A 27,969-nucleotide genomic window follows, 5' to 3' on the forward strand; every position below is an offset into this window, starting at 1 on the left:
AACCATGCAAAATGTGTCCTGCACCAACATGACATACCAAGGGTAGGTTTTTTTTTCTCTGTGCAATAGTTGCATATAAAAGATTACAGATTTTCCCCTTGTCAGTCTCTAGACAGTTCTGTACTGTAAGTGCTCTTTTCCCATGTGTCAGACCTTTCAATTAGAGTACTATTGTGTAGGTTGTCCTGAAGGCAATACATACTAATACATATATAGTAGCCTTTTCTTTGTAAACCGGAGCTTGAAAACAGTATATAGGAATGCCTCCCCATTTACTTCACCTTTTGTAAAACCATGTAACTCTCAGCAAAAGCATTTGTTACTAAACTGTATGTACATACAACTTGAGGTAAGAGTGAGCAGAGATAATTAAGTGAGATAATTAAGTATGCTGTCATGTCACGTGAATAACTGGTATTTCAACACTTCACAAGGGAGACTGATGACAGCCTCTGCACTTGGCTTTTCACCGTGCTCTCCTTTGGTTAATATACAAACTGTTTGGCTACCTGGCGTGGTTCTTTTTGTTTAGTCATTGCAGCCAGTCATTGCCGAAGGGATCAAGTTGCAATGAACAGCAGAAAACATGAGAAGGTATCCATTTTCTCCAGCACCTCAGCAGAAAATGTGTGCCTACCACTTTGTGGAATCTCTGCTCTTATGACACACCTCCTTTCACCATGAACAGTTTGGTTTGCTCTGAAAAGGTAGTGTGCTACTTCACACACATGTGTTTCACATTATGTTTTGTCCTGTGTTACTGCCAGTTTTCTGTTTGTTTATTCTTTAGGATGCATTAAATTGTATTGTACCAATATGCACTTAAAACAGTGTTCAATTCCTCAGGATATGTTGTTGACTAACGTAAGAGCTGGTGTTGGCCTCTCTGAAGAGAAGGCTGTAGCCCTGCCTAACTTCACTACAATGTGGTTTTCCAGAGCAGCTTTAGCCCGGTGCCAGCAGTTACTTGGGCTTTTTTCATACAATTAACCATTGATTTCAATTGCAGTAAATAAAAACAAACACCGCCATTATGCAAGGCTTTTATTTTCTGCCTTCAACAGATAAAAGCACATTTCTGATTTGAGGTAAAACCATTAGAAGAAGTTTGCAGAAAGCATAAATGTCTCTAAAAATAAAACAGCAACACAAAGGTCACGACAAGACTTTTATTTGTCTCTAGACCTTCATTAGGTAGTTCACACAGTAACACTATACAAGCAATCTGGCTCAAACAACTGCACTGCTCATTTGAAGGCCCAGTGTAACCGACAGGGAAAAACCCCACGGCAGTGTTATGACCGATGGAAAGTCATTGGTTCTCACTGCAGAATGTCTCAGGCACTTTAACGTGTAGCGACAACTTGTTTATGAAAGCTCCTGCTGTGCAATACACTCCACTTTTGAACCATTTTGCCTACGTTGTACCTTCCCACTCAGGACTGTGCTCACCATTTTGGTCACGTGGCCAATTGGAAACAACTCAACAGAAGAGACGAACCATAAAATCTAAACGATAGGCACTGTACCCCCTGGCACCCAAGCGGAACCACCTGGACAAGGCAGCACATTTGTAAGAGATCAGCAAATCATTAGTTACCTCCTTGAAATTTCTCATAGATTTTAAAGATGTATTTGGGATGATAAAGGAGCACATTCACATTTTTCCCTGGTCAAATCCATGTATTTGGCCCCCTTTGGTAGGAGACTGGATGACATGGATGGAGCAAACCCAGTAATTATGAACAGATTAAGAGAACAAACAGGATAAAAGCAATTCAATGGCCAGGTCTATTGCTGGTTGTGCATGAGATTCTGCCATTTCTTTTAGCAGCAACATTCCAAAGCAACAAAAGCCTTGACAAGGAAATGCCTCACACCACATTATTTGTCCAGGGAACTTCCCTAAGTTACCTTGACCATAGATGTTTTTCTGCTAGTTAAAACTGCTTGTACAAGAGCACTTGTTAATCATGTCACACCAGCAAGTCTTCCTTTAGGCCTAAAAATCATCACTAGCTGCTTTTCCTTGTTTCATTTCATTAAAATTCTTTGAAGAGTTTTTCTATAAAGAGAAGTGAAAAATGATAGTCCCACCAAGTCACGCTTCACAGCGAACCTAGTTTATAAGGATGTTCAGTTACAGTCAGTTATCTGTGTAACACTTTAGAGGTGTTTAGAAGTAAACAAAGAATGTTAATGCAGCTGTGTGACCGAATACATCAAGTATTCTTCAGTCCTTACTTATTTTCTAAGTATCTAAAAGTGATATAACTTCTTAAAAACTCTTGGCTTTTTTAAAAGCAGTTATTGTTTCATCTGCAAGCCCTGTTTAGCTCCTAAAAAGCCAAATTATCTGACAAAATGTTGAGTTATCTTGCACCACAAATGAGTATGATGCTTCGTGGACAAATATAGTCCCTTTTCTAAAGGGACTGCAGTGCAAGGCCCAGATCCTGCAGAAGCCAACACTAACCAAATTCAGTGCAATCTGTGTTATATACGTGACTCACTCTCATGCTTGTGCCTACAGTGTTAGGTTGTTAGTGAAAAGGTCTGGATTTCAACCCTAATAGTGATAGAATAAAAAGAGTAATAGTCCTTTATTGCCAAAGTCGCAGTTTACTTTCGCACAGACATTTTTGGTGCATACTTCCTATTATGCACTTTCAGAGGAAGACAGATATTAGACCTGTACTAGTTTACTGCTGAATTTGAAGAGGAAGCTTAGGAGAAACATGATTCACTGTAAGTCTGGACCTTTTATAAGCCTTGTTGCTGCTGCAACTTGTGAAACAGAAGTGGAATGTTACAAATGATCCTTTAAGATACAAAAACAGACTGTTCCTCACTGCGTTCTACTCTTTCTTTGCATCCTGGGCATCTTTTTCTTCTTCATCAGAGTATACAGTGGGTTCCTCCCCGTCCTTCAGCAGCTTACCAACGTGGTGATACTTAACTGAAAGTTGGAAACAAGTATGTAAGAACTAAGAATGATGATTTGTTGCCCAGCTGGCAATTTCAAAGCAGAAGATACCTCTTATTATAGGTATTTCGTAGTAGCATTGTTATTAGAATTAACAGGAATTTAAAGGAACTGATTGTCATGTTTACTAGAAGCACAGTAAACAAAGCAGAGTTTACTGACAATCCTACTGTTTGACCCTTGAAATGGTAGATTTGAACACTAGGTTAGGTCAGAAATTTGGTAGCATAGTTCTGTTTTCCAGAACACGGCTGTTGGCATTGCAAAGCAACCTTTAACAGACTTGATTAAGACAGGGCCAAAATAGTAGGGGTGTGCCAGGTCAAGGCTGAGACCGAATGGCGTTACATGAAGGAAAGTCCATGCCAGCATAGTACAAGGTCAACGTGATAATCTCCTTAAAACTCTGGCTGGAAGTTCTTTTTGAGAAGCAAGTTGGAATACGTGGCACTATGCAGTTAGAAATGCATCTTAAAAACTACAGCTAGCAAAGCACAGAGAAACAAGGCTACTGTGATAATGACTTCCTTCTGTTAATTGTACAACAGACATACCAAGTCTGCTGTTCTGTAAGATAGAGGGAGAGAGGGAAAGGGGGGAGGACACAGGGAAAACCTGACATCTCTCATCATGTTTTGAATAACAGAAATTCTAGCTGGTAAACTTAAGTATTAACTCCAAGTGAGCTTCCACACTGGTGCTTCAAATTGCTGACAGCCCTTTAACCGCTGCTTCCCTGATTACATGCTGGTTAGCTACTCATTTCTTAATAGGTTTATAATTACTTACAAGTGAATTGTGACTCCCAGTCCCTCAAGGTCTCTTGCTGTGTAGCGTTGAGATCAGAGAGGTCATCGTACTCATCCCTCAGAGCCTCCTTATCCAGGCAGAAAGTGGCCAGGCCTCGGGATGCATCTCTCCCAGCAAAAATCCCATACGGGCCATCTTCAAAATAAAAACACAAGCGTTATGATTACAGCAGCAACCGATGCTGTGTGATATTCAAGGATTACAGTCCCCAGGTGAAACAGCATCTAAGAGACGCTCTAGACTTCAAGAGCTGGAAGGATAAAGACTTGACTGAAAATGTGCTGCAGATGCTGGGCATTACTAAGCTGGAAGAGATACCTGTTAAAGCTTTCAAAACACGAGATGAACTCAGATGACCAAGGCGTGCAGTTCACAGCGTATCAGAGATTCTTTATCAAGAAGGGCTGTTGCTACACGCCATTACTGATTAACTTGCTTGCATGACAAACATGTTGCAACTGGACACTGAGCGTTCTTAAAGCAGATTAAAGGAGTGCCCTGTGAACTCTGGTTGCCACATCTGCCATCTTCCACGCCTCTAGAGCGCACTTTTCTCTACATTCACCAAGAAGAATTGTACCTTTCCTTAGCAAAGAAAACCAGCTGGCCGCACCCTGTGATGAGCCACTCATATTTCACACCGTCCAGAAAGGGAACGTGTAAAGCACGGTCATTAAACCATGTGGCTTTTAGCTGGCACGGACACAGAAGCGCAGCTGTAACCCCGCTAATCAGTGAGCTGACACCCGACAGAACGGTGCTGTTTCTGCCTCAGAGCTGTGCTAGAAGCGAGGCCCCTTGCCCGCTGCCTGCAATCTTTGCACTCTGACAGAGATAGCTCAACGCAATTCGCTACGTGCTCCTTTAAGACAAACATTATGCAATAAAGCAGCGCCCAACAAGCGCCGGGGATGGCAGGTCCGCCCCGTCCAGCACGGCTCGGAACAAGGCGGGGGGCGGAGGGGGTTCCCCGGGGGCCGCATGTTGCGATATCTCCGATCAAAGCCCGGCAGCCCAACACTCACCCTGCCCGTAGAACTTGCTGGCTCGGGTCACGTCGAACACCTTCCCGTTGACGGCCATGAGGATGCGCGGGTCTCGCACGCCGTCGTAGGGCCGCAGCTGCTCCAGCGTGAAGTCGCGGCGCTTCATCTTGGGCAGCGGCGGCGGACCCGACTCTCCCGGCTGCGCCGCGGGCCGCTCGCCCCGCAGGATCTGGTAGAGCAGGAAGAGGCAGAGCCCCAGCAGGCTGAGGTTGAGGGGCGAGCCCACGATCTCCAGCAGCAGGCCGCCACCATCCGTCCCAGCCGCCTCCTCGCCCGCCATCACCGGCTCCTCGGCGGCCATCGGCTGCGCTGCGCTCCGGCACGGCGAAATGAGGGGCGGGGCGGGGCGGGGCGGGGGGCGGACGAGGGGCGGGCGGCCGCGGCGGCGATCCTGCCGGCATGGGGCGCTGTGAGCGCGGCCATGGCACGGGATGGAGGGGGGTGAGGGGACCGCAGCCATAGCGCACATCATACAACTCTACCGAGCTGCTCAAACGTGATTCCCCCTGCTCAATCCGTGCTGACTACTCCTGATAACCTTCTTCTCTTCCAGCCCTTTGGAAACATCTAGGAGTTCTGTCTTTTGGGCACGCTGCACTGAGGTGTTCAGCATATCTGCCACCCAAGGTGTGGGGTTTGGTTCCACCTGCTGCCTGGCTCGGGAAATTCCGTGCTCTATCCATCAGCACACGGAGTTGGTCTGCATTGGTGGGTGCTTTTGTTCCCATCTGCTGTGCAGCTGGGAGAAGAGAGTTCGTTGTTTCATGGATCCAGTGCTGAGATCTGGTAGTGGTAGAAGTGCCGCTCTGCTACACAGGAGACTCGAATCCCGAGGGTTGGACTCGATGATCTCTAAGGTCCCTTCCAACCCGCACAAGAGTGTGATCTGTGGTTGGTAATGAGGCGGGTTTGGGTTTCGATCCTGTTTGGGATACTAGAGAAATCCCCTGAGCTTCAGAATGATTCAAATGAGGAGCTGTATTGCCTTGATGGTGCTTAATTCTGTTCAGTGGAGGTATTGAGATGCTATTAGATTGTGTTGTGTTGATGTTACATGTTAGAGAACTAGATGGAAAAAGAGCAAACTATTGGGATATCTTTCTTTCATTGCTTACATTTTGTACAAGGGAAACCCAAACATCAAAATAACCCAGCCTGGAATCTGACCATGAACTGACACTGAAAGGATGGAAAATAAGCTCTGTTTGTACCCAGTATCCCAGAGAAACCATGCAAGGGCAGCTCATTCTTAGATAAAGGAGGGCTGGGAAATGTTGCCAAGACTGATAAAATCTCAAGTTATCTCCCACATAAACACTGGCACCACAAGTTCAGTTACTCAGCTTTATGCATTGTTTTTGTTTCTTACCTTCTATCATGGCCAAATGTATCCAGATGTGTCTTATTTGGGGGGTGGGGGGGGGGTGGGGGAATGAGAATAGATACTTAGAAATAAATATGCATTAAAAAAAAAAGATGATGCATCATTTGGAATGACCTGCATTCATGAGGCCCCCGTTACACATTTGTCAGTAACACACTTGTCTGGCAGTGCATTTAAATGGAACTGAGGTTATGGATAGAACTGAGTTGCATCAGCTAAATACCACAAGCATTAGCTGTGCTCCCACTGTTACTTCTTGCCATTCTATAGACTACAACCTTTCCCTCCTTGAAGCCATGGTTAACAGAATCCACCAGAAGGGCTGATGAAGCAGTTCTCCTTGTTGAAGAAGAGAATGAATTGAAGAAAATGGCACCAGGACTCAGATAGATTTCATGTCCTTACAAATCAAAGCGTCATATCACTGATTCTGGACCATTTGCTGGAGTGCCGTGTCTGCCACAGAGCAGGGCAGTCTGTCAACGTGCACTGACAGCTCCAGCATTAGTAGGTTTAACATCAGAAGGGATGCAGCAATGAACCAGGATGGCAGAGCTTTCATGTAGCGTGTTAGTGACAGAAACACAAGACAGGCACCGAATCTCATCTTGGCGTGAGTGACATTTCTGCTTCAAACAGTGCTCGTCGCTTTCACATCACAGAGCTTTCCCTGCCTTTGGTTCAGCGGCCAAATCCAAAGTGGCACAGGTGAGGGGAGAGCGGCTGGAAAAGCAAGCAGCGCTAGGAAGAACATCAGTGGAAGGAGCACCGCTTGTTTTTCCCCCAATCGCCCAGGTGCTCAGCCTCATTCGGTACCCTTCCAAATACAAGCCACATGTTGCAGAGCTGGTTACTTACATCTGTGCTCGCTCTGAGCCCAGCCCGGTCTGCCGAGGAGCACCTGGCGGTACCCAGACCCGGCACACGTGCGGGAAGCGCTGCGGGCGGGGCCGGGGGGAGCTTCCCGCAGCACCACACCGCACCGGGGGCGGCACCCCGACCCGACCCGTGCCCGGGGAGCGAACTCGGAGCCCGGTGCTGCGGGGAGGGGCCGCTGCGGGGCTGCGGAGCTGGAAGCGGCGGCTGAGTGTCGGCGGTGGGGCGGGTGCTCGCGGCGGGGCCGGGCGCGCTCCCGGGGAGGGCTGCGAACGCGTTGCTGCCGCCTCGCTGCCCCCGGAGTGCGGGGTCTGGAATCCGCGTGAACCCGCAGCCCCCGGGATCGGACCTGTGTGCCTGATGCCTCCAAGCAGCTGCCTGACTTAGGTGGGTTCGGGGCTTCGTTTTTGCCCCCTGCATCGCTCCGGCATTGCCGGCCGTGTCCCGCACGCCGCGGCCCCGGGGCTGGCGGAGCGGGAGCCGCGCGGTGCAGGAGCCGGGCTGCGGGGGGACGCGGGGAGAGCAGCGAAGCTCTCTAATCAGCTGAAGGATGCACGGGCAGCCGCTGTGTCCGTGATGGTGCTTGTGCTGTTGCAAGCCGTAGCTCTTGCTGTTACAAACACGAACTCACAGACAGCCGCTTGCCGGGAGCAAAATCGCTCAATCGCACCTCTTTGCCGAATTTCCTGCGATACAGCTCTTGTACCGGTAGGAGGGGCTCGAGTCAGGGCAAGCGCTCCCGTCGAGGTACCGAGCAGCGGGCGGTGCGAGCGGAGCGTCACCGAGCCCATCAAACCATCAAAGCTCCTGCACGTTCTCCGCTGTGCTCCAGCTCCTGCATGGGCAGCACCTCCCGGAGCCGTGCGTGCCCCCCCGCCGTGCTGCCCCATCCCCGTGCCACGTCCTGCACGATGCTGAGCCGGGAAAGCTCCCCCCCCCCCCCGCCCCGGCGCCCGTCCGAGCCCTCCGGCTCAGGCCGAGATGGGCTTGTATCGACTCCAGCCTTGCAGTCGGGGTTTGGAAAGAATACGCGTGTTGCCATCCCCTCGGGGTTACTGTTACTGCCGCTCTTTTATGCTTTGCGTTGTCCTTTGGGTATTTTGGGGAATTTGATGGAGTTTACACGTGGCTTAACGATTACTGTTGGGAGCCCTTAAAACAGCCCTCGAAAGCCAAGTGTAAGGGCGCTTTGTTCTTAACAGCTTCATGAATGTGAGTGTTCTATTTGTTTGTCTCTCACACGATATATTTAATGACAATTTGGACTCCAGCACCTTTGCAGATTTGCTATGAGAAATACAGATACTTGCCTTGCTGCTATAAAACATTTTATTCAGTTACATATCTATACTATGTGCTTTCTCTACTATGCAAAACCAAGTTATATGAAACAGTTTCTGAGTTTCCTAAACAACACCGGAGTTAGAATGCTTGTTTCACTTAAGTTCCTTGCTTGTGAACTAATGGGAGCTCTTTGAAACTGAAACATCTCCTATCGCCGTGACCAACAAGATGGAGCTATGCCCAGTGCAGATCTGATGACTCAAAACTATTGGTTCCTTTACAACCCCCAGCACATGTTTGGGCTGTATCTGGATATCTGAGGAGCAGTAACTTCTGTAGACTTTTCTTCAGTCTTTCCTGCAGCCAATAAGCACAGACTCAACCAAAAAGTTAAGTTTCATGTCTTACAAAGTGTCTTCTTTCAGGGTTAATGTTTGCCTCCTTTGGAAGCGTGGTTTAATTTACCAGTCCCAGTGCTGCAGACAGCAGCACAGCTACGTTTTATTTTGGCAGAAGAAGCTGTATAGTGGTCAAAGAAGCGGGAAGTTCAGCTTGCTCCAAGCACCCAATTAGTACAGGACTGTTTATTAAAAATCCAAATAAATGTGTGTAGGGTCCACTGGTTAGTTAGAGTGTTTCATAAGAAAGCCCTATCTGCGCACATGGGTATGGGGATCATGTATAAGTGCTGAGGAAGGGTTGAGGTGTTCCTTGTTTATTAACAGCTGAGAAAATGAGCACTCAGCAAACAATACTTTGTGTACATGGGAGAGAGTCTGAAACGTTTAATACCAGCAAACACGTCTTTAATCCTTTACTGCCTAATCTCTGCTAAAATCCACTACGACTTTGACCAGAAAGCTTATTGTATTCGATACTGATGAAGTATGTTAGAGATCCGTTTCTATATATGTATTTATTTCTATGAAATCTCTGTGTAAATGAAAAGAAAGTACACGTTGGCGTGGCCAACTAGAGAGTTGAATTATTTCCCCCCCCCAGAGGATTTTCAGTAATCCTTATGTTTGTATTGCAGACAGTGAATGTGGTGTGGTTGTTCTCAATATCTTTCGTTATGTAACGTAAGCACCCAGCTGTGTAATAAGTCAAACAGAGGACAGCCCTGTGACAGCCATCCCTGCTGCACACTGCAATGACAGGTGATGATTTGGGGAGCTGGTCTTGCTGGAAGGAATCTCACTGTTTTTAATGAGCTCTGGATGTGGCCCAGTCTCGAGCTGCAGTGGCTTGACTTAACTGGAATGCCACCAGAATCGTGTTGAGTCATGCATACGCAGATACATACACATCCTCTGAAGGTCTAAAATAGCTTTCAAAAGCCATGCCAACGCCACAAGCATAGATACCATTTGAATTTCATCAGTTTCTTCTGAATTAATTCAGTAACATCATGAGAGTTTGTTACTTGGCATTGGTTTTAGTGGCAATGCAGTCCTGTCCCCCTATCATTCCCTCAAATGAGTATCAAAAAGCTGCCAATTCTTCAGCCTGTTTAAGTTCAGTCTGTTTAAGCATAGAGCTACATGCATTTCTCTCCATCCTCAGGGGTTTATCTCCATATCTTTGGTTGACAGCTTGTATGTGCAATGGAAGGAGTGCTGCAGGTTAGAACTTGAAACCACCTCTTTGGCGAGCAGCAGATGCTAAGAATTGTAGCTGATGGTATTAACCAGGATCATTTTAACTTATATTCCTCCCTCACTGTTGCCAACTACTGCAGTTTCCCCATAATCTCATGAGATCTCTCCAGGTCATAGTTCACACAGACAAACGGTCATGCAAGATGTTAAATCTTCTGACCAACGAACAAACCAAAGCTGGGCAAAAACAAGTCAAAATGCACAGCCACAAAGCTTGAAAGTAGGACCTGTAGCAGTTTGGAAGCTGAACATGAAGGGAGTGCCAAAAGTTGTTTCCAAAATACCCACTTGTTGCATCGTTTTGCTGACTCAGAGGTGTTGAATTTGGGGTGTCTGCACTACTCTAAGCACTTAAAACTGTAGGAAGTAACGAAGGTTTGATTTCGCAGCTTCTCTGTAAACTGTTCGTTAAAAGACTGTAGGGTAAAATAGAGGTTAGTGCTCATAATTTTACTTGTACTTTGCTCTTTTTTAAAGTAATCATTAATAATCATTTCTAACTTAAGAGACTTGGAGTTGCAACCCGTCCCACGCCATCTGGCCCACAGTACAAGGCAAAGCAGCATCGTTCCTGGGCTTGTTGCTGACTTGCTGCACATGACTGCAGCCAGGTAACAGGGGCCTAAGGCTCTTCACATCCCAGGATAAATCTTGTCTCTGTGACTCAAAAACCCGCTCATATTTTCCAGTGTACTGGTAGTGATGGGCAGGGGAAGGCTTAGAAAAAACACATTCTCTCAACCTGTTTTCTGTCGAAGCTGTGCCAGGATTTCTGAGCTCTGAATTTACCCTCTGTTTTCTGTGATAGATTTCACTGCTCAGCTGGGAGATGTGAGTTTATATAAATGACTCTTTAAATCTTGGTTGAAAAAATGTTAACTACCAACATGGACTGACTGTCCAACATGGACATGCACTGATTTTAAGTCCTTTTCTTCTTGGGGGGATGTAGCCTTTGTGAGATATCGCTTTGTTGCCACAGTGATGTCTGAAGAGAGGATTTAATAAGTGTTAAACTCCTAATGCTGTGATATTTTATTGTGGAAGAAAATATATAAAATGTTAAGGTTCTTTAAATAAATCAGCTTAAAGCAAGAAATCAGAGTCAAGGAAAGTCTTATCATTTATCACAGAGGGTCTTATGTTAGTTGATTTGTCAAGCTCATTGGCTATGCTAAGGGTTTTATGTTGTGGTTTTAATGAGAAGTGGTGCAAAATTGTGTTAAATGGAAAGAGAAAAAGGGGAGCAAAGCAGCACCTGAAGAGTTGTGAAAGTTCCTTTCCCTGGTGAAGGGGATTTTCCATGCGTAGCATATGTGGGACTCTCCAGAGATGAATACTTGCTGTTTTTGTAGCAGCCTCTAAGCAGAGGAAAAGCTTCATCCTATATCAACAGTTTTACTGACAACTAGCAGTCACCCTGCAACACTCAGTGATACTCCCTTAGGATTTGTTATTGTTATTATCTTACTGATATCTGATTATATTTAACAATTATGTATGAATTTATGGGGAAAAACTTTGTGCAACCTAGGGGAAATACCCAGAATCTCAGCAGTGTTTGTACTTGGTTACAGTTGCCTTAGTGAAAGAGTAAAACTCATCCACTGTGAGAAAATTGTGCAGTATTGGTGTTTTGCAGTCAAGAAAGCAACTCAAATCCATTCTCTAACTTCTCTCAGTAACCTTTCATTGCTTTTAAAGACAATCTAGTCTGTAATTCACATTATATAAAGATATTCCTTGATAAATGGAGATCTTGCTTAGCATTTGTGTCTAAAGGTAGCTGGGAGCAGAGCAAGCGTGCCTTGTCCTTAGGCTGTGCACTGGCTTATATCCAGGCAGTGCCTCAGTTCGTCCCCTTGCAGGCAGCATTGGTGCATTGCCACTGTTCTGTACTCAGAGGAGCTGTTTCATGTCTTGATCTGTGTTGGCCTTCTCACATAGGTGCTGCTAAAACCAGTAGCAGAGGTGGGTGACTTTTCAGCTCATGGCACGTGCTGACAAGTGCTCCTTGTCCCATTGGGATTTGCAGTGTTGGCTGGTATTTCTCTGGACAGAAACTAATAAAATGGAAACAAGAAGTCAATACCCAAAGCTAATGCTGTTGGATCTCAAGTGTGTTGTGTCTGGGCCAGTAATAAGTGCCAGAGTGGTGGGGCTGAATAGCATTTGTCCTGGGAGAGTTGAACATATCTCCTAAACCACTTTGTAGAGCAGAAGTAGGGCAATAGACTTCAATTTGTCACGACTCTCAAGTAGGTTTTTCAGGTACCACTGGTTCTGTGGCAGTAGGTTGACCCATCAGCTCAGCACTTGCTTAGGCTCTGTAGTTGGACCCTTTGAAATGGGATGGACCAAGCTGAGATCCACTTCAAGCATGTGTTTAAGTGACTTGGTGACTCAGAACTGTAATTTATTCAACAGGTTTAGGTAAAATTCTTCTGCAATTAGCGTGTTTCCTGCTCGTAGATATTTAATTATTAGATAGTTTTCCCTTCCCATTATGATGGGAGCGGTGCCAGCATATGTAAGAGGCAGTTGGGAACAAACTGGATATTTAAAGATTCCCAGAACTTGAATCTGAGAAATGTGCGAGGCTGCTGTGCTCAGGACTCTGCTGGAGTAAGGAACTCTTCTGGCAAAACTGGCTCAATATGGGGTATGTTTTATTATGTGATGATTTTAAAACTCTGGGCAGGCTGGACCAAGTTGCGAGATGGAGTCATTGATCTCTAGTGTAACTCAGCCTTTTGATGCCAGTGATTCTGTAGGAGTTCCCACAGCTGAAGCCTGGCTAGTGAACTTAAAGTTATCATCTTAGATATTTATAGGGTGCCTATTCTTGTAGGGTCTTTCTGTCGTTATGGAGAGAGGGAGGATGGGAAAAGACTCTAAAACACAGTTCCAGGCATTAGGAGCTTTGGGTTCAGTCTCAGTTTGTGGTTTCTGGAAGAGACACTGGATTTCTCTGCCTCAGTTCCCCATCTGTGTCTGCAGCGTGGAGAAAGACTACATTCAGTGCAGAGGGACACAGGTCCGGTGCTTGTGATTAATCTTGCAGATACCAAGTGGTGGGAGTAAATTTATTATTACTCAGAGCATTCTACTTATTTTGCAGTTTGTGAAATGAAACAGATACTGTGTGCATGCCTTTAAGCAGAGGAAAGCTAACAAAGGAAAAGAGACGTTACCGTTGCCTACTAATTTGAGTTAAATGTCAGCAGTATGCAGTTCTAACTCGTATTTTTCTGTTCATTTCCCTTTGGAGCAATGAAGGCTGCAGGCAGGACGTTCTGGGACCTCACTGCCCTTCGCTGAAAGTTAATGGTGACTTTATCTTTAGCCTTGTGTTTGCAGGCGCTGGAGTCAGACAGCCTTTTCCTCAGAGCTGTGCTTCTGTGATTTCCCGTATTATTACTTCAGCCTGTGAGATGGTATCTGAGATGACCTTTGCTTTTGAATTTGTATTTCAGTGTCAGTAGAAATTGAGGATGCAGATGGCTTTCACAACATTTTTCCAGATGTGCAAGTCCCTAATTATACCTGTGCAAACAAATCAGGAGTAATTCTGTCAAAGAGGTAGGCCTGCATTAGTGTGAAGCCAATATACATGGGAAGTCATTAAACTTGATTGCTTATTCACAGCACAGGCATTAGTGGCAGCGTAGGTCTGATTTGTCTCCAAGAGAGCTTGGTGTGTTGCAAGGACATTGACTGGATCTATCCCTAGAGGGGAATTTGGGAAGAATGAGGTGTAGAGAACTCCAGTCATTATTCAAGGCGTCTCGGGATATTTGTTTAGACTCGGTAGCTGTTACCTCTGATGTTCGACATGTAGATTAGGCAGTGATCCATGTGCCTGAAGCTACGTACCGTGTTCTCACATTTCTTTCCAGATGGTCTTGCATATTGGTGCCTGCCTGGACTCCAAGAAGGAAAAGTTGTGTTGTTGGAACGTAATGTGTTTTAACACAGTATTTTCCTAAGGCAGAGCGGGTAGAAATAGAGCTCCTTTGTTCAGTTTCCATACTACCCAAACTTTGACAAAAGAACCACAGTTTTCCAGTATAGAAAATGTTGGCCATGCTGGTATTTTCACAGGAAATACCAAGCTCTTCCTCTGTGTCAAAAAATAAAAATAACAAAAATCTGCTTTTCATTCAAACTCATTATAATGTTAAATTTTAGATTTATGATCTTGGATGGAAAAAAAGCAGAGACATGAGAGGCAGCACTTCCTGCTCTGCTGTCTGTGTATATATGGGTGTCCTTAATTTCTCTATAAGTAATGCATTTTTACATGCAAATCAATTGCACATTAGTAAAATGTGACTCAAACACTCCTCCCTCCATTGCTATTGTTTGTTTGGCAATTGATGTTTTCTGACACTGAAGTCTGAGGATACGTCTGTGATCCTGCTGCAAATCTAGGGGAATTTACCTTTTAAATGACACACGGTCTGACCTTCATCTCTAGATAATCCAGGAAGGGATCGTGTTTGGCTGTGTGGACACAGAGGAGGCACAGACTAGGGAAGACAGATGTAGTGTACTGGTATCTTTTTTTGCTATGTTTTAGAATTCAGTAATACACTGCATATACCATACTGAGGTTTATCTTTGCTCCTTCCTCAAAGTTGAAGATAGTATGTTTGTGAGAAACTGAAACAGTTCATAATTGGAATTGCCAAAGACTAGAATTCGAGATTATATGTACTGCTGCAGTCTTTGCAGCATTCTTTTCATTGAAGCGTCTTGCAGCAAGTCCTCCAACAGGAAATAACCACTGAAATAGACCAAATCCCAGACACTGCACACAAAGTGTAAAAGCAGACATAATTAGATCAACATACAGTAATTAGACTCCAAGTATCACGGCAAATTCTTCAGGCTCAGATCAGTTAATGAGAAGCTGATATAATGCACAGTTAGAGGTTCCTGTATTCTACTGTCAGAGATAGGCTTTGACCCTCATTTTCCTCCTAATATTAATCACAGATGGATGTACAAACTCTGAAAGGCAGAAATCCTCTTATCTTCACTTCTTTGTTTTCTGCAGAGTACTGTGGGTGATTCCAACCCAGTCGCTTAAAGTTCTGATAGTGCAGCTTTTAACAGTGATGTGTGGACAGTTGTTTCTTTAGTACTGCAGCATTTCTGCTGAAAAATCCCAATCCAGGCCCAATTCCCAGCCCAAGAATCACACTTGTAAGAAAAATGAATATGTTTCTGCATTGGAAAAGTGTTTCTGAGGGTCACGTTTATGCTTAGACATGGTTAATTGATCCATGTGCCAAATGCAAAGAGCACTGTGGTGTGGGGAGAGCAACTTGCAGTATTGCAGTTAGATTTGGGCGCAGGATTTCTTGCAGGTTATTATGGAAGGAGGGCTCTACATGTGGTTCAGCTGGAAGGGCACATTTTTCTAAGTACTGAGGAAAGTGTCCTGATGTCACTCAAGCCAGCTTTAAGTGGGCTTTGTGAGAAGCATGAAGTGTTTGTTGTCTCAGAGCCCAGAAGGTAAGGACACAGTTAGCCCATGGAGATTCAGCTGCAAGAGGCTGCAAGAAAAGCAGTAGATCTGTTGGACGTGAAACATATTTTGCATTGCTTGCTGTGTGTGTAGCTCCTAACACCTCTGTTGTCGGGCTGCTGGTGTGTACCCTGTGTACGGGTGTGTGTGTAGGAAGTGGCTGTGGAAATGGGCCAGTTTTCAGCTTATTTTGAGTTTCCTGTGTTGGATTACCAGTTGCTGTTGGTTACTTACTTTGAAGAGGTCTTTCTTGCTGAAATTGCCCATGAAACAGTGAATTATATCATAGTGCAGCCTTTCTCGATGATTGAGTTGCTGGCTTTGCTCAGACTTGCCTTCCTCCTTCCCTTTGGAGAAATTGAGAAACTCAGGGAGCTTCACAGGCACTGCCACTACCTCTGCATCACCCCGAGGAAGGGCACTTTGCCATCTGGAGCTCTCGCTCCACCTGCAGACAGACAGGATGAAGGCGAATTAGGATGTACAGTGATCACAGGGAATAGTAAGGTTATTGGGCTGTGGGTGGGGAGCAATGGTAGTGAGTTGGTAGAAGTCAAGGGGAATGCTTGTTTCAAACAGAAACGGGCTAGAATGGGCTTTTTCAGTCAGGCCAAGCCACAGACTTTAGAGGAAATTCAGATCTGATTCAGCTTCCAGGTGTCTAAACTTGCTCTCTTCCCTATCTTTAAAGAACGATCTTTATTTTGCCAAAGTCTGTATTCTGTGGTTATTTGGTGTTCATCTACTTAGCGAGCTGAAAACAGCTTTTATTAATTAACTGGCAGCAGAGCAGCCCACTCGTTTAGCACTTGACAAGGATGAGCTAATGCCAGCTTGGCTCCTGTTTGACTGCACTACCTGTGTAAGCATCACAGAACTGCTTACTTGCACTGTGGACTTGGAGCCATGATATTTATTAACATCTTGGGTTTTGGATCTCTACCCAGAAAGCTCAATGTGTAGCTATTTGGAGCTGTGCTAGAAATGAAGAATCAGAGCCATGAATAAGAAATGCTGCCATGGAGTGGCTTGGAGACTGATACGGAGATAGAGAATAAAAAGGAGTAAATCCCGAGGTGGGGTAATTATTTTTAATGACTGTTTACCAGTCTGTGCTTCTTGGAAAGTAAAGGGTCTTTCTAAGTGGTGCAGTGTGTGTGTGTAAATCTGCCAGTTCCTAGGAACAAGGCTACATTTGACCTAAATGAGCACCAACAGATGAAGATTTGCACATTCAAGTAAGTAACTTCAAGAGAAAAACCAAACACATGAAAGACAAAAGAGCAATGACAGGAAACATTCTGAAGGCAGAGAGTCTCAGGTAGTTAGGAGACAGAGAATCTGTTTTGTGTTAGTAAAAAATATGATCTTTTGAATCTTGGGGGCCTTACTCTATGCTAGTTAGAACTACCAAATTCTTCCAAAGCCATCAGGATTCCGCCCTTCCACTGCCTCCAGGACTGAGCCTTCCCACTAGAAAGCCATTTGATCTTTCTTGCTTTTAAATACAAATGTGAACTTCTGATGAGGTTTCCTTCATTTCTTGCTAGAAATGTTTCTTTTGGCAGCGTTTTCTGAACTAAATGCTGGGCAGATTTCAAATGGAGCCCCATGTCCGAGGTTTTGTACGCTCAGCCAGTGAGAATGTTTCCCCCGTAATCTCCCTGAATTCTTTCTCAGTGGTTGATATCTAATAACCAAGGTCTTGGGTTTGACTTTTCTTTTTTCCTGTGGGCTTCTCAATGGGTGGAGGCTGAGGCTCGTAGCTGGTTCGTTATTAGGATGAAGAGCTTGGACTGGAATCATTGTGACAAGCACAGCAATTCAGGACAGCAGTGAAACTAATCTCAACTTGTGCTACTGCATTTTTGCATCTTTTGCAAAGACAAAGCACATCTTTAGGTCAGGTTGGATTTGTGGTTTTTCTGCGGATGGCATTGTGGAAGCTTTCTCTCTTTTGCTAGGAAGTTAGTTGAGAATATGATTTGGTTTGTTAGTGACAGCTCTTGCACTTTATATCATTTATTATTTGTGTCACAGCTTTCTTTTATATATGGGATTTTGTAGAAATAGAGTTAAAAGGTTCATAATTCATAGGTTACACAGTTCTGCACTGTTACAAAGCTGCTGCAACAGTCAGTCCTAGGACCATGCACCAGGGGGACATTTCTCAAACTTTGTGTCTCTTGCAGAAAAGATGTTAAAATATTTCTCTTAATATTCTAGAAGAAACGATCTGTGTTAGAAACTGACATCCACTATCACTTGCTGAATGTAGATAGAGACCAAGCGGTGGATGTGAACACAGTGAGGAGTGAGTACAGCAGCTGTGTGTGTCATCAGTGGGCATTGCCAGGCTGGGTTTTTCTAATACAGATGTAGTGGCCGTTTGAAACTCCAGTGCTTCTCACCTGGCCTTGTGGTACTGCAGGGATGTAGTTTTTGCTGTTAATGTGCAGAGCAGCATGTTAGAACTGCTTGTGATTTACAGTGAGTTGGGCTGATGCCTGTGCTGGAAGGTCTGGTGCACCCTTTGTGTGCTGGAGAGTGGCTGCAGGTTTGCATGGTGATGATGCGAGTATTTTCTGTAGCCTGTCTGTTTAAAAAATAACAATAACAATATAATCTCTTCGGGGCTTCTTCATATCCTAATTACAACCAATCCCTTCATTAGTCCTGCAGGGAGACAGAACCGAATGCCATATGGTATTTGACACTTAGGATGCCGTGCTCACCAAGAGCTGGAGGGAGGCAGGGAAAGGGGGAGTTAACAATTCATAACCATGTATGGAGCAGGCACAGCCCTCCTTGGACCCGGTTCAGCACAGTCTGAGGGCCTCAGATCAGGAACTTTATCTAGCTAGTAATTGCATCGGCACGCTGCCTTTCTTGTGCGTGCGTGTGGGCACTTGGTGAGCAGGGCACAGAGCTGCCGGGTCTTTGTGCTAGCATCCGTGCACAAGGATGAATTAAATGCCTGCACATCTCTGTGAAGGACCATGGCTGGATTCTACAGTTGCCTGAGAAGTGAGAAGTAAGTGCCATGCGGAGCCCTCCCCTGCACCACGGTGGGTACACTCACACTCTGCCTCTCTGGTACTGCAGCAGCACTGCACAGTGTGCTCCTGCCCTGGGACTGAAGTGCCCTTTTGAGCAACAAAGTGCAAAAAGTCAATACTGACTGAAATGCCAATTGGATGAAAATTAGTTCTTTCTTTTTCCTTCACAGATACACGTGCCCAGCGGCAAACACTGAAAAGGGAAAGAACCTTTTGCAGTCTAGTTGTAGTGATGGGAAAGTGTCCTTCTCTTTGTTAATTAACTGCACTGTTCACATGTTAACAAATAACAAGAAATAGAGAAATGCACGTTGGCTTTAAAAAATACTCAACTAGAAATCTGATATTAAACGTTTTTGTATATCTAACCTGAAGTTTGTTCTGTATTTCCACCCTGCTGAGAGATTTGATTTGAAAGAAATCCTTTTGATTGCCAAGTGGGCTGCAGAGGTAGAAGTGGATGGGACCAAACATTAATGTTGGTGCTTTAAATGACCATGAAGACAGCTTTTCTTTTTCCTTTGACATTATCCCTGCTAAGGAGTGGAAGAAAATTTTCTGCTGCAAAAAGCGAGCAGTTGGTTTTGATGATTATTTGCATCAGCAGACTGTAGAGGGCTCTATTTTTGCATACAATATAGGATTACAGAAAGTGAAAATTAACGGTGAAAAGCAAGCAAAATTGTATCTTGAGGCTGAAGATATGAATGGTGGTAGTTAAAGGTACGGATGAAGGCTCAAAAGTAAATCTCTTCCTCTTCGTACCTCTCCTAAAGGCTGCATCCCTTATGCCAGGTATCTCACTTTACTCTGCTGGAACTATGGAAGTCAAAGTCTCCCAGTTCTTTCTGGATTTCAGTTAGCATTCCCACCCCATGCTGACTCTTTTCCTCCTTTGAAACTTGTGACAGTGCCTACAAGAAAGGATCTAAGTACTTGGAAAGCAAGTCTACCTCGGGAAAGAGGGGGAATGTGGTTGTGGAATGCAGGGAGAGGATATAAGGGATGGGCAGCAGATGAAGTTTATTTTGTATGACATATGATCACTTCCTTCCTTGTGGAAATCCACCTGGTTCATAAAGAGCAGCATTTTTTTCCTTCTTTCTTGTTATTCTTCGGTTTGGTTTTGACACTGGGTACGTGTGTACCCAGTTCCTCATCCTGTTGTCTCAGCCCTGTGATGTGTTCCCAAGTGGATTAGTGACTATTAAGACTTAGTGCTCGTTACACATTTTACATGCAGCTTTGGCAGTGGTTATTGACTATTAAAATGAGTCTCAGACGTTAATTTCGGCAACAATTATGTTTGGAGCCTGAGATTAATTTTGGATTAAGTTCCTTTTGAGTTTCACCCAAAACATTTGGCCTTCTGGACAGCATCAGATGGATTCACAGGAGAAGCTTCCCCAAATCCTCATGTGGTTGTTGGACCTGTGGGAGTTCGTTTGCTTTGTGAATGAAATGCTTTTTATGTTTTAAGCAATTGGCTTGAGCACAAGCAACAATTTAGCCAAAGTAGCCCAGAGGGCTGAAACCCAGCACTGACAATGGGAGAGAGCTCCCTCTGAGCTGCTGCATCCAGCAGGGCCTCCTGGGCTGTTCTAATAGCTGCTTTGGGTCCCTGTCTCCTGCTGTCACATCAGCCTTCAGTGCCCCACATTTTGCCTCTGTGCACTGCAGTGATGTGCCGATCATTCTGCATTGAGTCCCGCCCCTGTGCTTTGTTAGTGCTCTTTGATGAGATGCCACCTTAAGAAATCTGAATGTAATGTAACAGCACCAACCTTAATCAGCTGAATAAAAATTACAGATTGTTTTCTATGTTCATTTCTCTTTATCCAACATTGGCAACCCCAGCAATCTTGAACTGTTCCTGCAGTAAGTCTTGTAGCTCATCCTTGTTGCAGAGCTATGTTGTGCTTGGTCCTGGTCTGCTGTTGGAAAAGCCCATCAGCTTTAAGCAGATATGATGCAGTTTTCTAAGGCCTGTAGAAGAATCTGTTAATATCTGCCTTTCTGTTGCTGGTACTAGCCAGATATGTAATTATGAGCTTAAAATGTTGTTGCTTGAACAGTAAGATTCACCAGTGGTCAATGCAAACTGCCAATTTCCAAAGACAAATATAGCATGTTAGAAGCTATATAAAGTGTTTGGCTGAAGGCTTTGCCTGTCAGTCCAGAGCCAGTTTCTATAACAGACTCCAAGGAAATGTATTTAACTGGTCTGTAGTTAAGGTGGTCACTGCAGATTTTATGGTGCCTTTCACAAGCAATCCCAGAATTATGGACATACTTAATTTGAACGTGTTCTGCTACACCAAGCTCTGCACTTCCAGTGGGGTAATTCATTTCTTTCTTTTGGTCCCAAACTGTCAAAAAATGCTGATGTGCACTCTTGTCCTGAAGTCATGTTCAGCATTTCAGAAGAGCTCTTGATCAAGGGATGCATTGGAAAGTGGTCAGTATACTTGTATTTTGAGGTGAAAGTCATTGTCAGTGAAGTTTATTTTCAGGATTAGGTGCTGCTGCATTGTTGGAAGTGACCTGGGAGTGCTTTAGAGCTCCACCAAGTGCTACTGAAGTAGCAGCTTGGCACTGAGGGGAGCCGGGCAATTCCAGACTGTCAGCAGCTCCTTTTCTTCCTGCAGCATCTTGCTTTTGGGAGCCATGCCACTGCACAGGGATTATGGCAGAAGACTGTCCATCATGCTCTGCGCTTCAGCACACATTGAGGTGCGAAGCATTTCTCAGGCTGTTCAATTCCAGACAGAGTTGACAGTGCCAGGTTTCAGGAAATGGTGTGTGGAGGGTGGAGGAGGCAAAGCACTGGAGAAGGAATGTACTTTTTGGGAAGTGGGGAGCTCTCTTCACTAGGACCAAGTCAGACAGGGTGAACTGAGCAGAAGACTCCCCAGGCATTATAATCCCTTGGTAGTCTTTCAATGTGCAGCCTATGAGCTTGCTTCTGTCCATGACAATGAACCAGCATTTGGACACTGGTGAGCATTTTGTCCTCAGCTCACGAGGTTTGCTCAGCTCAGTGCTTAATACTAAAAGCATTCAGACTTAGGCCCTCTTTTCTTACACAAGAATAATAGAGAGGGTGAACAAAAGCAGCCAGGAGGTGGCAGAGCCATGGCACCACTGGCAATTGAGCATTGTTAGTACAATGGTGCTGTATTATTAACAGAAAGATTAACTATTTCTATTTGTTGATTCATTCCTTTTGACTCATCCCTGGGCAAGAAGTTCAGTTGTGTCTTAATGCACAGAAGCCCTCTCCCTATCACTATAGTACCAAGTGTCTGCTGCACGTGCACCCCTAATGCTACCTGTCCTGCTCCTATTCAACTGGAGCAGAAACTTCTTGGCTTGGGACAATCTGCTGAATGTGATTTTCACTCTTCTGTACCATTTGGCTGGAGTTTTTGTCTACCATACTGTGCCAGATTGAGCCCTGAAAACATCTTGTCATAATTTTACCTCATGTTCTTTCCTTATGCAGCTCAGAGTGTCTGGTTTTGTACCCTTTCAGCAAAAGAGAGATTAATTTGTCGTTTCCTCCCTGTACAGAAGTCTGGAAAATTTAATAGCTGTGATGCAAAGGCCTTGAGTTGGCCTTAGAAGCTGAAATCTGGCTACAGATACTTCAGACAAAAAAGTACTAGCTTCAAGTTGTACTTCCAGTAGATAACCTATCTGAGGTCAGGGACAGCTGATTGCCAACCAGATCTTGGCAGTGCTGAGATGGGGAGGCAGCTGAAAATCCAAGAGAATTTGCAAGGTTGGGTTCTTATTTCTTTTCTTCTCTTATGGGTTGCTGCTGTAAGAATACATTTGAGCACAAAATGCCATGATTCTTTCCCAAAGCCCCCCTCTATAGTCATCAGAGCATGTATTTCTGAGTTAAATCCATTGTTGTTTCAACTGTTACACATCAAGAAGTTTTAAGAAGTGTTTTGAATACAGGAAACACTAACTGCAGGCCTTCTGATTCGTTCATGCACTGTAGTAGCAGTAATAACAATTATTTGTACTGAGGTGGCAGGTGGCCCTCCAAGGCTTCATTGTGGGCGTCACTGTTTATACAAATTAAAGCCAGTCAGTTCATATCCTGTCTGATTTTGCGTGCAGATGCTGTGCTGTTGCTGCTCATCGTGCTGTGAGCAGTGCAGTGCTTCCACTGCAAGGTAGATGAAGAAGCAGAGGCCTGGGCCACAATGTCCTCACTCTTCCTTTAACTGTGTTTGCACTGGTGCATGCTGCCGCACTCGTATGGTTGCACAAGCACCAGGGTACTCGTGGTCTCACATGGTCTGTCACCGTGCTGTAGTACCTTGGTGGCCGCGTCATGGCCAGAGGAACAGCAACATGCTTAGCTGGATCAGGGGAACGTTGCTGTGCAGACAGAGGTTCTACTTTCTGACCATTCAGCCAGAGCTAAGGCGGTGTTCCAGCCCCAAATTTTTGTTGTGGTTGTTTCTTTTGGCCTCAGAGTTTCAAGGATCTGGTGCTAATTAGAGAACTGAATGTATGACTTTTATTCGAGATGAATTCATTTATGCTTATTCATTCTAAGAAATATGTAACTGTGTGCTCTTGCCAGGCTTTGTAAGTATCCCTCACCAAACAGCACAGCTCTGATCTCTGCAGAGCTTCAGGTTTGAGGGGGATGTATGTGAACTCTGGCTCAGCACTGTGCTGCAGACATGGTGTTAATCCTCAAGCTGTCCCTGCACCTGGGGAAAATACAGCCTGGCTGAGGTGCAGAGGAGTTGTTTGCCGATTCACTCTAGCAAATTACTTCCCCTCCTCTCAGCTGAATGAAAAGAATGCTGCAGTAGTTGAAATTTCATTGTTTTCCTTCATAAAATGCAAATTGTCTCATCGCTTCCTTTCTTGCAGGACTCGGCCAGTTAAGATCTTACAGAATGCATGTGCATGTCTGTGCATTTGCCAAAATATCCTCTTGTCAGTACCCGTCCTGTGGTTCTTGCTCTGGATTTCAGTACATTTTGGATACCCTCTTTGTTCTCCATCTTCCTCAGGCTGAATGCAATTGCTGCTCTGTTGGTGCAAACCAGCATTGGCTCAGATGGTCTGAGTTTAGAGGAGTGCGTGTGAATGGAATCTCAACGCAGGTCCCCTTTGTAGTGGCTGCTCTAAAGAGAACTGTCACTCAGTAGCCTGGGGACAGAAGTGACTTGGGGATTGATCAGCGGAGGTTCAGGTTGGATACTAGGAAAAACAGCTTCTCAGAGTGGAGGGTTATTGGAACAAGCTGCCCAGAGAGGTGATGGAGTCACCGTCCCTGGGGGTGTTCATGAAAGAGGTGTATGTCACACAGAGTGACATGGCCTAGAACAGTCACACACATGGACTGATGGATGGACTAGAATATCTTAGTGGTCTTTCCAACCTGAATGATTCTGTGATTCTATGAATGTGCATGGGTGACCTCCCCCAGGAGTTCTGGTGGCTCTCCTGTGCTGCACATGGTGCCTGCTGGGGCTGGAAGGAGCAGTGAGAGGTTCCCTGAAAACCCTCAGAGTCACACATAGCTCCAGAATTTCTCCTCTCACAGGCGTGGATGCTGCCCCAGGCCTTCCTTTGGCTCTGGCTATGGTCAGCAGTCTGAATTCCAGAAGCAGAGGAAGACCATGAGGTTTAGCCAGACAGTGTGTTTTAACACAAAATGGAACTGACCTTCTTTATTTTCACATGTGCACAGCCAATAGATGTTGTCCTGCTGGGTCCAGGACTTCACATGGAGTGATTTCCTGAGCTTCCTGCCAAAGGCAGTCCGAGTCCACAGAGCCTGGTTTGATTTTCTCTCTTGTAGCCTAGAGCTGGCTGCCTGCTTTAGGGAGCTGGATCCACAGAATGAATGTTATGACACAGTGACTCTGGGACCTTTCTGTTAGTTGCTCCTTTTCTTGTTGCTCTTTAGTGCACTTTAAATTCCTGGGCATTAAATATCTTCATTGACTCATCCTGAAAGCAGTGAGTCCTGCGCAGTGTGAGCTATCTGATGGGTTTTTTTCCTATCCTTAAGCTGTTCTTCAACCCACAAAGAGAGGGATAAGGGATTGTTTTGGAAAAAAAAAAGAAGTAGAGCTTCAGACATAGCCTGAAGTCCTGTGTTTCAGTTCTGGCTTTCCGTTGGCTATTGTTTCAGCCCCTTTTTTCCTGCAACACTCAGACAACTTAGTTTGTTAAAAACAAACTAAGCCTCTTCCAGGCCTAGGATGTAATGATGTCCCACATTTTGTGAGAATAAGCAGGGATCCAAAGTCTGTAAGAAGGAAGGGAACAGACTCTTGAGCAGGATCTGTGTTGACATGACAAGGGGAAGTGGTTTCAAACTAGAAGAGTGGAGATTCAGATCGGATATAAGGAATTTTTTTCACAATAAGGGTAATGAGGCACTGGCACAGGTTGCCTGGAGAGGTGGTGCCCCATCCCCGAAGACACTCAAGGTCAGGCTGGACAGGCTCTGAGCACCTGATGGAGCTGTTGGTGTCCATGTTCAGTGCAGGGAATTGGACTTGATGATGGCCTTTAAGTGTCCCTTCTAACTCAATTGATTGTAGGATTCTATGCTCAATGCATGTCCTCCCCTTCCCAAGCTCATCGCCTGTACCCATGGCAGCAGATCTGAGGGAGCTGCTGCTGCCTGCAGCGTGTGCATTCCTTCTGCCGTTGCTGGCTGCCTGCTGCCTCTATTGCTTCTTGTTAGGAAGAGAGGGAGATCCTTGTTCCAGCTGTTCTGTAGTGTAAAGAATTATTACATGGGAAAGGCACTGACTTACTGCTACGCTGGTGCCAAACGGTGCAGTTCAGCTGGGGCAATTAATGCACGTTCCTCTACTGGAGCATCCATCTGGGCTCAAAGTGCTGGCTGAGCCCTGCAAGTGCTTAGTGAGTTGCTGGGAAAGTGCCAGCCTTGATTGGATCGAAGTTCTCTTGTGTTTCTCCTGATATGTACAGACCAGAAAGTGCACTGGAAAAATGGTGCTATAAATCAGTCAGAGAAGCAGCTCTTGGCTTAGTTCCTGGTAAGCAGGTGGATATTAGTGCTGCTGTCTGCTGATGCAAGCATGCAGTAGGGATCCCTGCACCGACAGCGGTGGCGTGGTGTCCTGCTAATGAGCATTGCAGAGTAATTAGGGGCATGAGGGCAGCAGCTTGACATGGCTGGTACAGATGCCAGCTGTCACAAAGCTGCAGTAGCTTGGACATGAGTGGGACCTCTGAGCTAAGAGCAAATTGGTAGCTGCTCAGTTGCTGTGGTACCTGCCCAGGTTTAAGCTAACACAGGTCCACATCTGTACACTGCAGCCATGTCCCTGTGTGCACAGAGGCCACGCTGCAGTGCTTTAGTGCTGAGCACGAGGGCATCTTGGTGAGCAGGGCAGGGGCAGAGCACTGAGCCCCTTGGTTCGAGGCTGCTGACAGTGCATTGCCGCTGTGTTTTCTCTTGTAGCTTATAAATAGTTTCTGTCATTTGCCCTTCCCCCTTCTTATCCTTTTGGCTTCTCACACAATTACAGACTGAGCCCGTGTGACTGTATGAAAGGCATTTCCTCCTGCTACTTTTTTTTTTTTTTTTTAAAGTCAGCTTCAGCCCACCAGCTGCTTTCCATTAGTGTTACACACACACTCGCCGGGAGGGCAGCACATACTGCTTCAGGCTCTGCTGAATAGCAGAAATCCTTCAGAGAATCGGTCAGACAGAGGCTTCTCAAAGCAGACTGTAGGTACAGAGAGTCCAGCCCACTGGGAGCTGTCTTCTGGCAAGCCTTCGCTGGGAAGCTGAGGTGTGAGGATGGGGCATGGGGAGCGGGTGTTGGCTGAGAGCAGGGTGAAAGCTGTGAATACATCTCTTTATGTGAACATTGTTTGCTCTGGATATCTCTACGAGGGGAGCAGCTGACTGTTATCTGATGCTATGAAGAATTATGACCCCTATTTGATCCTGGGAGGGCATTTTTATTGATGCTTGATCGATAAGCTGCTTATCTAGACTTTTTGAAGACTACTATTGTATTACTTGTGATCCTTTGAAAAGGGCCTTAAACTTTGCTAAGCTCTTCTTCTCTCCATGGAATTATGCAAGCAGTATTCATTAACTTTGTAAACTCCTCACCTCTCGCTATCATTAGTGGAGGCAGCAGCAAGAGACTCTGAGTATGCTTCTATTTGTGCCATTCTCTTGTGCCTACATAAAGCAGTCACAGTCAGGCTGTGGTGATGCCAGCTGTGGCCTGGCAAAGCCATCTTGCAGGTCAGAGATGGGAAATTTGTCCTAGAAACACTGCGCTCTGGAAGAGTGCATCCAGTGGGATGAGCTGTGTGAGGTCAGTGTCCTCTTTTAACAAGCTGTCTTTGGGGTCCTGTGCTGCTCAAAGTGCCCCTGATGGGCCAGGTTCTGGTTCTGGGTACAGAGAACAATGAAACCTTGCTTCTGATGGGCTCAAGGGATGTGCAAATGGAACAGAAATCTCATGGGCTCTGGTTTTGCTTTGTGACTGACCCTGACACCCTGTGGGGCTACAAATGTGAAACTGAAGACAGAATGTTGTTGCACTTACTATCAGTGGGTTAACAAGTCTATTGATAGTTGTCTTGTAGGGTTCCCAGGGAAGAAGCAATCAACCCCATTTTGTCAGAGCAAAGTCCTCTAACGTGCTTTAATTAGAAAAGTAAAAATTTAACCGGTCACCTTTCACTGAAGAACATCCTTGAATGTTCCTGTCATACATTTTGCTCTTTTGTGAGGCCTAGAGCTCAGAAGAGAGCTATGTGCTGGGGGATGATGTGCTTCCTCTGCTTTGCCTTCAGGTGGACTCCTTCTCTGAACCTGTCCCCTCACATCTCCTTGCCAGACAAGACACCAAAAATGCTGTTCCATTCATTTCTCCCAGTATTTCTCTCACCAAAATTCAGTGAGCTTACAGTATTTGTTTAAAACTTTGTCTCATGGTGTGGTGCTCTGGGGGAGCGTGCAGGGTGCATGTGGTGCTGATCGAAATGGACATGTGGTATCAATACATCCTGGCCACATGCAGCACCGCGTCTGGCAGATGTCATTAAGGGCTGGCAGTAGTCGATGTCTGAGGGTTCAACCAGTTAATGCCTGTGCACTTACATGGATCGGTATTGATGAGTTTTTGTCCTCTTTTTCTCCATTACATGAATCCCCAGGCTAGGGTTTGTAGCCCAGAAATGATGCTGGCTTTTCTCATGTAAAATAAAACACACTGCCACCAGAATTTGACATCTAAATGCCATCTTTCTAATAAGATACCATTTTTTTGACTAATA

At 45.3% G+C, this 27,969-nt stretch overlaps 2 protein-coding genes across 14 annotated transcripts in view; one reads left to right on the top strand and one right to left on the bottom strand.

Moving 5' to 3' along the window:
* Positions 1 to 1,027: 1,027 nt before the first annotated feature.
* PGRMC1 (progesterone receptor membrane component 1) lies at positions 1,028 to 5,168 on the bottom strand. Its single transcript, XM_015860802.3, has 3 exons — positions 4,822 to 5,168; positions 3,776 to 3,931; positions 1,028 to 2,959 (listed from the first exon to the last, which is right to left on the bottom strand). Exons 1-3 carry the CDS (start codon positions 5,141 to 5,143, stop codon positions 2,859 to 2,861), a joined length of 579 nt encoding a protein of 192 aa, XP_015716288.2. The 5' UTR covers positions 5,144 to 5,168; the 3' UTR covers positions 1,028 to 2,858.
* Positions 5,169 to 7,213: 2,045 nt separating this feature from the next.
* KIAA1210 (KIAA1210 ortholog) overlaps positions 7,214 to 27,969 on the top strand; it is a 44,605-nt gene continuing 23,849 nt past the window's right edge. For 3 of the 13 annotated variants that reach the window (XM_015860767.3, XM_015860768.3, XM_015860769.3), the window contains exon 1: positions 18,387 to 18,617. In XM_015860767.3, the coding sequence (XP_015716253.2) occupies positions 18,583 to 18,617 (35 nt within the window). In that variant the 5' untranslated portion in view covers positions 18,387 to 18,582. Of the gene's footprint in view, positions 7,490 to 18,381; positions 18,652 to 26,183; positions 26,463 to 27,969 lie in introns of those variants that run through there. The other 10 variants (XM_015860771.3, XM_085546322.1, XM_015860774.3 and 7 more) reach the window with 9 other exon arrangements.

The sequence above is a fragment of the Coturnix japonica genome, chromosome 4 (assembly GCF_054131305.1).
Source record: "Coturnix japonica strain WE chromosome 4, WE-NBRP24, whole genome shotgun sequence".
In the NCBI taxonomy this organism is placed as follows: Eukaryota; Metazoa; Chordata; class Aves; order Galliformes; family Phasianidae; genus Coturnix; species Coturnix japonica.